This window comes from Stenella coeruleoalba (genome assembly GCF_951394435.1).
Source record: "Stenella coeruleoalba genome assembly, chromosome: 19".
Classification (NCBI taxonomy): domain Eukaryota; kingdom Metazoa; phylum Chordata; class Mammalia; order Artiodactyla; family Delphinidae; genus Stenella; species Stenella coeruleoalba.
This window is the reverse complement of record NC_137165.1, coordinates 37,425,317-37,437,454: the sequence shown is the minus strand read 5'-3', so window position 1 is coordinate 37,437,454 and position 12,138 is coordinate 37,425,317. Positions and strand designations below refer to the sequence as shown.

Below are 12,138 nucleotides of genomic sequence, written 5' to 3'. Positions count from 1 at the left end.
ACAGTGTCTGGGGCTTCTGGGAAGTCGGTGTGCTACCCGGAGCGTACTCTCCCTTCACAGTCTGTTCCTAGATCTAAAGAATGCCATTGGACTTCCCTGGTGGCGCAGTGGTTAAGAATCCACCTGCCAATGCAGGGGACACGGGTTCGAGCCCTGGTCAGGGAAGATCCCACATGCCGCAGAGCAGCTAAACCTGTGTGCCACAACTACTGAGCCTGTGCTCTAGAGCCTGTGAGCCACAACTACTGAGCCCACGTGCCACAACTACTGAAACCCACACACCTACAGCCTGTGCTCCACAACAAGAGAAGCCACCGCAATGAGAAGCCCATGCACTGCAATGAAGAGTAGCCCCCGCTCACCGCAACTAGAGAAAGCACACACGGAGCAAAGAAGACCCAACGCAGCCAAAAATAAATAAATAAATAAGTAAATTAATTAATTAAAAAAAAGAGTGCCATTAATTTTAACTGCAGCAACTCTTGTTGGTCCAAGGTGGCATATTCCTATGAGAATTCCCCTCCTGTAAACTGTGCCAGACATTTGGCCCCATCTCATCCTTTGGCTCCCTGTTCACTGGCCTTCATGGAACTGGCATCCAGACACACCAAGGTCAAATCTTGTTCTCATTTCCTTGTTCTCCACTCTGACATGCCAAGAACAGTACTGGGCATTCAAACATTCACTAATAACATTTGAAAATGGATCTCATTTAAAAAATAAATAAAAGGGACTGGGAGATGTGCTCGGCAGAGGAGGACAAGGGAAGCGAGCGCACAAAACCCTTTCCCATTTGGCCGGCACCCCACCTCCAATCAGGCGGGGCGGGCACACTCCAGCGACATGCAAAGGAAGAGTGACTGGCCCAGCACCCCCCAGGACATGGGCTGCCTCTCCTCTGAGCCTGTGTTCTCCCCACCCTGTTTCCTCTTCCCTGAGAACAACTCATTTGTTCTGAAGTTGAACAGGAATGGGCTTAAACTGCATCAAAAGGGAGAAGATCTGACTCTTAAAAACTTAACTGCTGAAAATGTTGAAGTCCTAAGTCAGATGAAGAGATATCTTTGTAAAATTTCACACATGAGATGACTTCTTGCTCAGGCTAACACTACCTTACTCAAAAGCTGACCAATGGACTGGATGATTACAGAGATCCCTTCTAAGTTTAGGATTCTTAATGAAGAGAAAAACCCTGAAGAGGGGACCTGGGCTCCATCAGACTCAAATGGGTCTACCGAAATCCCAGGAGGGCTGCTGATTAGGGATCAACTCTCCATTATCTGAGAACTTTCCACTCCTGTTACTCTAGTGGGATCTATCCTGGCTCAACACACTTTCGGGCCACCTCTTCCAGTTGTCTGGGGAATGCATACTCAGTTGAATGTTGGTCTGTTTTAGCAACGTAAATCTCATTTATTAAAACCCAGGATAAATTCCAAAATCAACTCTTGTATACCCACACATGAATACTCAAAGCCAAACTGATAAACCCAGATTGCCTTCTCTCTCCCACCAGTCAGGTGGAATGCAAACTCATTTTCAGGTAAATTTACGAAGAGAACCAAGTTGGTTAACATGAGATGATGAAAAGCTACATGGTGCGTATGTACAGCCAAAACCCAGGACAAGTCACATCAATGACTGAGTATTGGTAAGTCGACCCAAGGCCTCCTCGGCCAGCCCACCACCCCACCTTTATCCCTTATCCCATTAGCAGAGAGCTTCATTACCTGGGTGGCCTTGTCATTGGTACAGCAGGTGAAGGCCCCATCAGCATCTCGTGGCCACTGGCCCAGAAGGTAGGAGCTGAGGATGGTGTCCAGGGAGAACGTACGCCGGACCTGGGGTGGCTGAGGCCTACACACTGGCTTTTCTGGGGCCACGGAACACGGGACGCTGGCTGGAAGAGAGCACAGCCCGCACACCTGGACGTCAGCATGGAGGCAGCAGACACAGTAACCAACCTTCCCTCTTTTAGGAAGCCTCACCAGACTGCTGCATCTTCACTTATATTTACCTCCCTCCTACAGAATTTGAAGCAGCCCATAAAAGCACATACAGCGTGATGAAAGCTCTCCTGACTTATCCAGCTGGTCTTTGTCACTGGAAACAATTTACACCATTTCACACTGGACGAGGGGTTACTTTACACATGTCTTCTTTCTCCTGTTCCTAATGGACTACAGACTGTGAACTCCCAGGTCTCCGCACTGAGTTTCCTGAGAGCAGGACTGTTTCCCATCATTAAAGAAGTAACTGGAAGTGGACAAAAACCAAGTTTTCCTCCATCTTTTATCCTGCCTTTTATTTCCTTTTATCTCCTGCCTTCTTCCAGCACTGATTGCAAGGCTCCTATGTACAAATTCAACCCAGTTAACTGAAGGACTCTTCCTATTTCCTTCAAGACCATTAGCTCCAGGGAACCTAGGTGACTGAGACAAAGAGAACGACATAACTACTTTCAACTATCCAGGATCCAGGAGAATATCCAAGTCTTTTGGTTCTCTCCTCTGTCTCTGACTTCTGGCTAAATAGAACAAAAATAAACCAGTTACAAACCCACTTATTTTTCTTTTTACCTTGATTAAAGCTTTCTGGGGGAAGGTAAAAGTTGAAACTGTTGCTAAAGTCTAAGCATTCTGGAATCATCTGTAAGTTTCAGTCATCTGGGTTGACCGTGTTTTCCGCAGCCACATTCAAAACACACTACTATCTTAAGGTCTGTAAGGCTCTTTCCTTTAAGCAGAGCAAAATGCTTTCACATCTGTACTAATCTCTTGATAATTCATGTGTGCATTAAGCACAGCAAAAGAACTGGGGACTGTAGATATAAATAAACTTGAAGAGCTTTATATTAAAAAGACACTAACAGGTTGGCAGGTTCCTCAAAAAGTTAAATATAGAATTACCATACCATCCAGCAATTCCGCTTCTAGGTATATATACAAAAGAATTGAAAAGAGGGTCTCAAAGAGATATCTGTATACCCATGTTCATAGCAGCACTATTCACAATAGCCAAGAGGTAGAAACAACCCAAGTGTTCACTGACAGATGAATGGATCAACAAAATGTGTTCTATACATACAATGGAGTCTCAAAAAGGGATGAAGTTCTGAAACATGTTATACCATGGATGAAACTTCAAAACATTATGCTACATGAAATAAAACCAACACAAAAGGACAAATATTGTATGATTCCACTTATATGAGGTACCTAGAATAGGCAAATTCATAGGGACAGAAAGTAGAACAGAGGTTACCAGGGGCTTAGGGGGAGAAGGGAATGGGGCATTATTATTCAATGGGCACAGAGTTTCTGCTTGGGGTGATGAAAATATTCTGGAAATGGACAGTGGTGATGGTTACACAACATTGTAAGTGTACTTAATGTCACAGAATCATAAACTTATAACGGTTAAATGGTAAATTTTATGTTATGTGTGTTTTACCACAATAAAAAAAAAGGAGAGAAACACTAATAATACTATCTTCTCCAAATCCATTTAAATATTTACACACATTTTGACATAGTATAATCAATACGAAATGTATTACATGATATTCTGCTTTGTTCTACCCATTTCCAAGTATCAACAATCTACATATCTGTCATTTTTAAAGACTACATAATATTCCACCAAGTTGATACACAGTAGTTTGCTTAGCCCCTCCCATATTATTGGAGGTTTGAGAGGTTTCCCCCACCCCAATTTGAATATCATAAATGTTATTGCATGGATAACTTTTAGTCTCAGGTTTTATCTAATTCCTTACATATTTCTAGGTCATTTTCCTCAGCCATCATATAGTATGTGCTCATTTAAAACAAACTAAAGGGACTTCCCTGGTGGTGCAGTGGTTAAGAATCCTCCTGCCAACGCAGGGGACACGGGTTCGATCCCTGGTCCGGGAAGATCCCACATGCCGCAGAGCAACTAAGCCCGTGCACCACAACTACTGAAGCCCACGCGCCTAGAGCCTGTGCTCTGCAACGAGAAGCCACGGCAATGAGAAGCCTGTGCACTGCAATGAAGAGTGGCCCCTGCTCGCCACAACAAAGCCCATGCACAATGAAGACCCAACACAGTCAATAAATAAATAAAAATAAATTTATTTAAAAAAATAAATAAATTTTAAAAAATAAATAAATAAAAAAAAAACAAATTAAAAATGACTTATAAAAGTAGTGGGGGGGGCTTCCCTGGTGGCGCAGTGGCTGAGAGTCCGCCTGCCGATGCAGGGTATGCAGGTTCATGCCCCAGTCCAGGAGGATCCCACATGCCACGGAGCGGCTGGGTCCGTGAGACATGGCCGCTGAGCCTGCGCGTCCGGAGCCTGTGCTCCGCAACGGGAGAGGCCACAACAGTGAGATGGGTACACGGGTACCGCGCAAAAAAAAAAAAAAGTAGTGTGGGGAATTCCCTGGCAGTCCAGTGGTTAGGACTCCTCACTTTCACTATTGTGGGCCCAGTTTTGATCCCTGGTCAGGGAACTAAGATCCTGCAAGCCATGTGTTGTGGCCAAAAAAAAAGTACTGTGAATTGTGGAAAATTCAAGAAATATGCAAACAAACAGAAAAAACTGCAAATCTCAACACCCAGAGATAATCACGGATAATACTATGAGATATATATCCTCGGGGGCCTTGCCTTCTATGTACGTGCATGTATGTGTGTGCGTGTGTGTGTATGCTTTAAAATGAAAAATGGGATTATACTGTACATATTATTTTGCAATGAGTTTTTACCTTATATCATAAACACCTTTCCAAATCAATATATACTGACCTACAACACACCCTTTTAAATGACCTTAACACTCTTTAAACTCTTCAAAGGCTTTCTTTCAAAGACAGTACTCATAGGCCTTGTGTTCTGGTCCCACTTACCTTTCCTTTACACGTCACTCCTCTTCAAGATCTCTATGTCCTGGACAAACTACACTATGCACCATTTCCCACCCATGTCTTGGGCCTGCCCTCCTCTGAGGTTTTGCACATGTGCTCAGGGCTGAAATGTGATCCATCCATCAGGGCCAGCCTAAACATCTCCACCTCCACGGAGCTTCCTGAGTCCCCTGGAAGGAATGTCTCAGGATTTTCTGATTTTCCCCAGTACTTTGTACTCTTCTAGTACTTCCCAGTCTCTATTGGATTACAAGTATTTGTAAATCCCAGCTAATAAACAGCCTGTGGCCAAGGCCTGTCTAATTTATCTTTGAACCCCACACAGCATCTAGAGCATAGGGTTGGAGATTGGCAGATGCCTAAGTATTCTCATAAAATCAAAAACCTGTTACTATCAGGGAGAGCCTGCTCTAATTACACCTGGTTTCTAAGTTTGTGTGCCTTGTACATCCATGCTCACCCTGCTCCCTGTGAGTAGATACCCCTGAGCTGCTTGCCCCCTTTCCTCTCTCTGAGGCTCAGGGAGGCCCAACCTCTTTCCTCCCCTCCCTGCACCTGTCACCCAGAAAGTTAGTGACAGGCACGCTGGGTTCAAGCCCCAACTGCATCCCCTACACCGGCATTTCAACCACTCGTTTTTCTATCGTGGGCTTAAGATCAAAAGGTGGCAATATGGATACTTCTGGGAGATCCTGACCCATGCCGGCAGCCTGGCCAGACACCAAAATGCTGTCCTGTGGTTCTCCCAAACTGTCTCTAAGAGCCCACTGTTGAGGCAGGGGCCCTTGAAGGCAAGTTTACAAGATTACATGACAGAGAAGCAATGAGGCAGGTGGGAAGCAGATGAGCCAGAGACTGGCAGAGAGGCCAGAACACCATGATTCTAACAGCTCCTTCACTGCTGTCGGAAGAAAGAGGGCTGGGACTCCAGGGCTGAGAAGAAAGCACTGGGGAGAAAGATTTCTTGGGGCCACCTCTCTCAGCCCCTCAGCAGAAATTGCTGCAAAAACCTCCTTTAGAAATGTTTCCATCCTGAGGCCCTACGTATGCTCTTCTAAGTTTGTGTGCCTTGCACCCTAAGTATGTATAATACTTTCAAGTTTTGCCCCCTCCTCACAAAGTACTTGTGTGTGTACAGTCTTTTGTTCTCCTAAAGGGGCTCGAGAAAGACTGATAAGGAGACCAAGGCACAGAGAAGTCCAGTCTCAGATTGGACTTGGTCGCCCAGAAAGTCAGGAGGCAGTCCTACATCCAAATCCAAGCCTCCTTCTTCCTACATCAGTCCACAGGGCTCTTGGCCCTTTTGCATCAGGAACACCTCCAAGGGTGCAGGACACCTGCCTACATACCTGAAGGAAGAAATGCCTGGCAGCTCCTTCAGGGAAGGGAGTAAGGAAGGAGACCACATAGCAATTTTTTGTTTGGGGTGTTGGTTGGTCGGTGTTTTGGAGAAGCCTTTGAAGCCTAGTGGGAAGGATTCTAGTAAACCATATGCCCATTTTACATCTTCCCATGGATACCCTTCACAGCCCACCTCATTCGCGAGTTACAGGAGGAGTCCAATTTCAAGGGCAGTAATCAGAGATGACATTTTACTCCCCAGCACCCCCGGGGTTGGGGAGGACCCAGGATCCTGGAATTTGGTATAAGAATCCAACCACCCATTTTGATCAACTCTACATCCAAATTTGACCTAAGTTATTCATAAAGACTCTGAGCGCTTTGTCGGTTCTGACTTGCTCCTCCGTATACAAAAACAAAACAAAACAAAAACACGAATACAAAAAAAAAAGAAAAAGGGGAAGGAAGGGCGAATGGGGAGAAACCAAGTACCCCAATAGAGAACCAGCTGCCTCTGACCCAGCCCCCTCCTCTCTGCTAGGCCTGCAAGGATGTTGCTGCATCTAAGACAAACTGGAGGACTCGCCTCAGTTTCTTTTCCTTAAATGAGACCGCTGGGCCTCAGACTTATTTCTACAGTGACTACATCCTAGCACAGGGTGCCGGCCCAGCTCCTGACCAGCCGCAAGGTGATGGAATTCCCTTCTGTCTCAAAGCGCTCAGCAAAGCCCCAGCTCCCCTCCCAAACCCCCACGTTCTTAGACCCTTTGAGGTGATGAAAGTGCATGTTTCCTTCACGCCCAGAAACTAAGGGAGGGGGCACTTCAAAAAGATGAGATTTTGGGCTTCCCTGGTGGCGCAGTGGTTGAGAGTCCGCCTGCTGATGCAGGGGACACAGGTTCGTGCCCCGGTCCGGGAAGATCCCACGTGCTGCGGAGCGGCTGGGCCCATGAGCCATGGCCGCTGAGCCTGCGCATCCGGAGCCTGTGCTCCACAACGGGAGAGGCCACAACAGTGAGAGGCCCGCGTAACGCAAAAAAAAAATAAAAAAAAAAAAAAATAAAAAGATGAGATTTTGACAGGAAAACTAATCTACCACTTATTAAAAAAGCCCCACCCCGGGCTTCCCTGGTGGCGCAGTGGTTGAGAGTCCGCCTGCTGATGCAGGGGACGCGGGTTCGTGCCCCGGTCCGGGAAGATCCCACATGCCGCAGAGCGGCTGGGCCCGTGAGCCATGGCCGCTGAGCCTGCGCGTCCGGAGCCTGTGCTCCGCAACAGGAGAGGCCACAACAGTGAGAGGCCCGCGTACCACAAAAAAAAAAAAAAAAAAAAAAACCCCACCCCAAATGGTTTGGTGATGACCTGCTAATTTGGGCACCAGAACTGATTAAGGGCGAAACCAAGGTTCCCTCCAAACGCAACACAAACTGAAGCCAAAGCCAGACATTGACATGTTCTGTGCCATTCTCGAAGGGGCCACAGGCTGGAGCAGTGTGGCCCCCGAATATCTGGGAGGGGCTCAGGTGTGAGGGATCTGGTTCTGACTGCAGCTCTACCCTCACTGTGGCGTGACTGCAGCCCACACCTCATGCCCTCCCCCCTCACCAGGCCTGCTCTCCCATCGGGCAGGCAGGAGCACAGTCCCAGCCTCAGTTACCTCTCAGGGACGCTGTAAACAACGAAAGATGAGATGCAAAAAGGCTTTAAAGTCTTCATTAGATAGATCATGTCAAACCAATTACCAATTACCAATCAGTCAGCCCCTCCCCACACCACAATCTTTTAGGACTGAAGGTGTGGGTGGGGAAGGAAGAGGAGACATGCAGGGTGAGTTCCAGCCACCACTGTCCCCTGGGAAGGCCCACAGCTTCAGTCAGAGCCCTTTCCTTTCCTAGTGTTGGTCTAACCCAGCCAGGAGAGCACCCAGAGTGAATGATGCAGGCGAAAGAGAGCCGCTGGGAGGCGTGGGCATCAGCAGCGCTGTCAGCACCGAGACCTCCCTCAGTCGGGAACATCCTCTAAGAAATCCCACAAGTGAGTGCAGTTGAAATAGGGGCTCCTGCGCTTATCCCTCCCTCATGGGTGCACCCACCGGAAAGATCTGGGGATGGGGTTCTGCCCTGCAATTGTGTGATTATGGTTAAAGGAGAAGTGTTGAGAAGTCACAACGGTTGCTTGTGGTCGGAAGATGAACTGGTTTCATTTCTGGAAAGTACCCCTCTCAGATTTGGGAAACAGGACAATTGGCTGCCCTGTCTGAGAAGAGACGCTCCTATCATGACAGGCCAAGACAAAGCAGCAAGTTGCGGGGCCCTGGCTGGGTGGCTGCGGGAGGGTGGGGTGTCCTGTTTACAGCGCTGTGGGGTATTATCGGCCCATCGCATGCAGCAGCCTCCACAGCCCAACCACCTGGCGAAGCTCCCTGGCACAGGGCCAGGCCATTTCACCATACAGCTGAGCAGTGGAGGATGCTTTGGTTCTTGGGCAACAGCAAATGGAAAACACAAAACAAAACAGCACACACCAGAGATAAGAAGCCTTAGGTGCTATCTTCCGGAGCCACTTGGCCCTGTCTCCCAATTGCTACATTTGTATGGCTTTGGGGAGAGCAGGCTCTGAGTGGAGTGGACCAGCGGTCAAGTGTCTGCTGCACCTTGGGGGACAGTGAATAGGGCAGAAACACACAAACAGCTGACGAGGGGCCTGGCACACCACAGTAGACTGACTGATTCCTTCAGTAGCAGGTTCTGGGTGCCCACCACAAACCAGCCCTGTGATAGGCACTGCAGACACAGGAGGAGCAGGACAAGAAGCTGCTGACCAAGCTGAAGTGGGGCAGGCCGATACGAGCCCCAAGGGCCAGGCTGCCAGCTCAACCTCCGGGGGATTCCTCCAGCCACTGACTCTTCAGAAGGATCACCATTTGGTCTCTGCTGTTCCCTCATATTCCTGGCTGGAAATCAGCTCAGGCCTGACCACACCAGCAAACCCCCACTGCGGGAACCCGGGAAGGAGGAGGGCGACAGCTCTTAGGAGGGGTCAGGGAAAGGAGGAAGGCAGCAGACGACACAGGAAGTGAGGCATCTGTGGCTGCCCTTCTCAACTTGGCCAGAGATAGACTGTGGGGTGGAGGCTTAGCAGCTTACAAGGAGAGACCAGCCGCTGACCAGAGGGTCCTGGCTGGGAATCTAGGGGGGCTACTTCACTTACTTTACTATCTTTGGGGCAATGCAGTAGAGAGAAACCTGGGAAACCAGACAAGGCTACTCTCCACCCATCCTCCATTAGCTTGAGGCTGAGTGACCACAAAATACCCAAGAAGGACTACAGAAGGAAGAAGAGAGACAGCCAATGAGATTTCACAGGTGGCAAAAACTCAGCAACTGGCAGGCTCAGCAAACAAGTTACCAGTCACTTTCTCATGTCACTGGGCTTTGAGCCATTATTAGCACTAATCTTCTTGCCTTCCCTCTTTAAAATAACTCTCATTATAACAGAAGCTGTACATAGACAGGAGGAAGTTAAAGGAAAATTTAAAAATGCAGATTAGCAAAAACTGAAAAATAAAAACGATGCATGCCACCACTCAGAAATCACCATTCTGCACATCCTTCCTGATCTCTCCCTGTGCACCTATGTGTGCATATGTATTTTTAATAAAATGAGATCTTATTACACGTTTTTCTAACAATATGCTTTTTTCAGCCACTGATCTTCACTTCAGGAGAAGTAGGCAGGGAAAGGGCCACCCAGGAGGCTGAGGCAGGGCAGACGGTTAGACACTGAGGGAGCAGGCCCTGTCCTGTCCCGTCTCCTAGCTGTGATGCAGCACTTTTGTTGGGGGTGGGGGAGGCGGGGGGGAATGATAACCTGGAGGGGAGCAAAGTAAAACAGGGATGCAGAATTTCTAAATATTCCCCAATACCAGATTTGCAGTAAGTAGGGGAAGTTCCTCCTCACAGCTTCACAGGGATTACTTTTCCATTTCAGTATGTGTGCTGGGATTAAACAGTGCAGGCAGTCTTCTGAGCTGCTTGCGGTCCTGCGCCGCTTAACTGCTTAACTCAGGGACATGTGGGTTTTGGAGGGAAGCTGTGGTCAAACCGAAATCCTCAATATGACTGTACAAGAGTTAGAAGCCCTCCTTGGAAAGCCCAAGGAGACCCCATCCATCCCAGCTGGGAAAATTAAACCTGGGGCTTTAAACACTTCTTTCAAACCCAAGCAATAGCTCATTTCAATCATAACAGGGAGAAGAAACTAAAGAAGTGAGATTAAAAAGAAGGAAGAAAAAAGGAGTAACAGCACATGTCCCTTACCAAGAAGGCTTACCTAAAGAGAAAAAAAAAAGTGATATTTGTATACACATGAAAAACTTCTCAGCCAGGACCTTAATACTAACTCCATATTTAATACTAACTCCATATTTAATACTAACTCCATATTTAATACTAACTCCATATTTAATACTAACTCCATATTTAATATTAACTCTGTATTTAATACTGTCTCCATATTTAAGTGTGTAGCTCAGGTGAAACCTTTTCTTGCTGTGTGTCTGACTCCCCAGGATGCAGACCACATCCATGGGCAGCTGGAGAGAAGGGTCAGGAGAAACCCATTTGGAGGGGTCACTATGGGGAAAAAATGAGGAACACCCTAACTCTTCTTATCAGCAAGGAGGGAAAGGGTGATCCCAAAGCGTACGTGTGTGTGTGTGTGCGTGCGCGCGTATGAAGAGTAGACAGCAGTTACTTAGACATTTGTTCAATTCTCAAGAAGCTGCAGTTCGAAAGAAAGGAAGTGGTGTGAACTTTTCACCTTTTATCTGAATTCTATGAAGAGGAGTTCTGAAGGATTTCAACATTCTTAAAACAGGACAAGATACTAGCAGTCACTGATTGGAGCATGCTTTCCTTTGGGATCTATTTGGCCTTTGTTAAGAACAGCATAAGTAGCCATAGCCTAGCCTTCTCCATCTAACAGCAATCCTCACTGCCTGGCTACCTGGGAGGGATGAATTTCTGGGTGGCTATAAACTCAGAGGACAGGCATAAACCCTTCAGTATCTTCACTTTAGACGACAATCTGATTCTTATCAAGTAGAGGAGAAATCATGATGTCCACTTAGCTCTTTAAAGATAAAAGAGGTGAAGGAAGAACCAGAGATTGGGGAGGTTCATCTACAGTAAATCCTGTGAGAGGACAACTATGATTGAAACCCTACTCTGATTTTTGTTCTGAATGTGTGCGCCCCACACACTCTCAGGGATTCTCTGGGTGGGAGCCCAGGAACACCCTCGTGTAGACAGGTGAACTGATTTCTCCAACGCCACAGAGCAACTTGAGACACAGGCCTTTCTTCCCCCACAGAAGACTTTCAAAGTGCATTTCCCCCCTTGTGTTTCATTGTCAGACTCAACTGTCATGACTGTCTGGCTGCCTTGGTTCAGGAACTTCCCCACGGACTGGAAGAGTTCTATTATTTTCCCTACTGGGAACCAGCACAATCAGACCTGGGTCTCGGGGACACTGTTTTACCCACTGGGCATGTAGGGCAAGTGGAGGAAGACAATTAAAAAGGAGGGATCCCTTTTCTAGTGAGGACAGTGGAAATCGAGTGAAAGAAAAAAAGGAAATAAGAATAGAATTATAGATCATGTTCAAATAGTCAAAATAATTTCTGCTTTGTGAACAAACCATGACTTATTTTTAGCTTCATCCAGCCTGCCTTCTCCCTGACCTCACGTAAACTGCCAGACAGCAACATATGTGTGAATACCTAGAGTTTGACAGAATTTGATGGCCTCATTTTGTTGCCTTCCCGCCAATGATTCTAAAAGCCCAAAGAAAATTTTTTTACTCCTCTTTAGAACTCACATCAATA

The 12,138-nt window shown here is 47.1% G+C and overlaps 1 protein-coding gene across 2 annotated transcripts in view; it reads right to left on the bottom strand.

Moving 5' to 3' along the window:
* FAM117A (family with sequence similarity 117 member A) overlaps window positions 1–12,138 on the bottom strand; it is a 43,238-nt gene that overhangs the window by 15,692 nt on the left and 15,408 nt on the right. For both annotated transcript variants that reach the window (XM_079903968.1, XM_079903969.1), the window contains exon 2: window positions 1,731–1,900. In XM_079903968.1, the coding sequence (XP_079760094.1) occupies window positions 1,731–1,900 (170 nt within the window). The remainder of the gene's footprint in view (window positions 1–1,730; window positions 1,901–12,138) is intronic.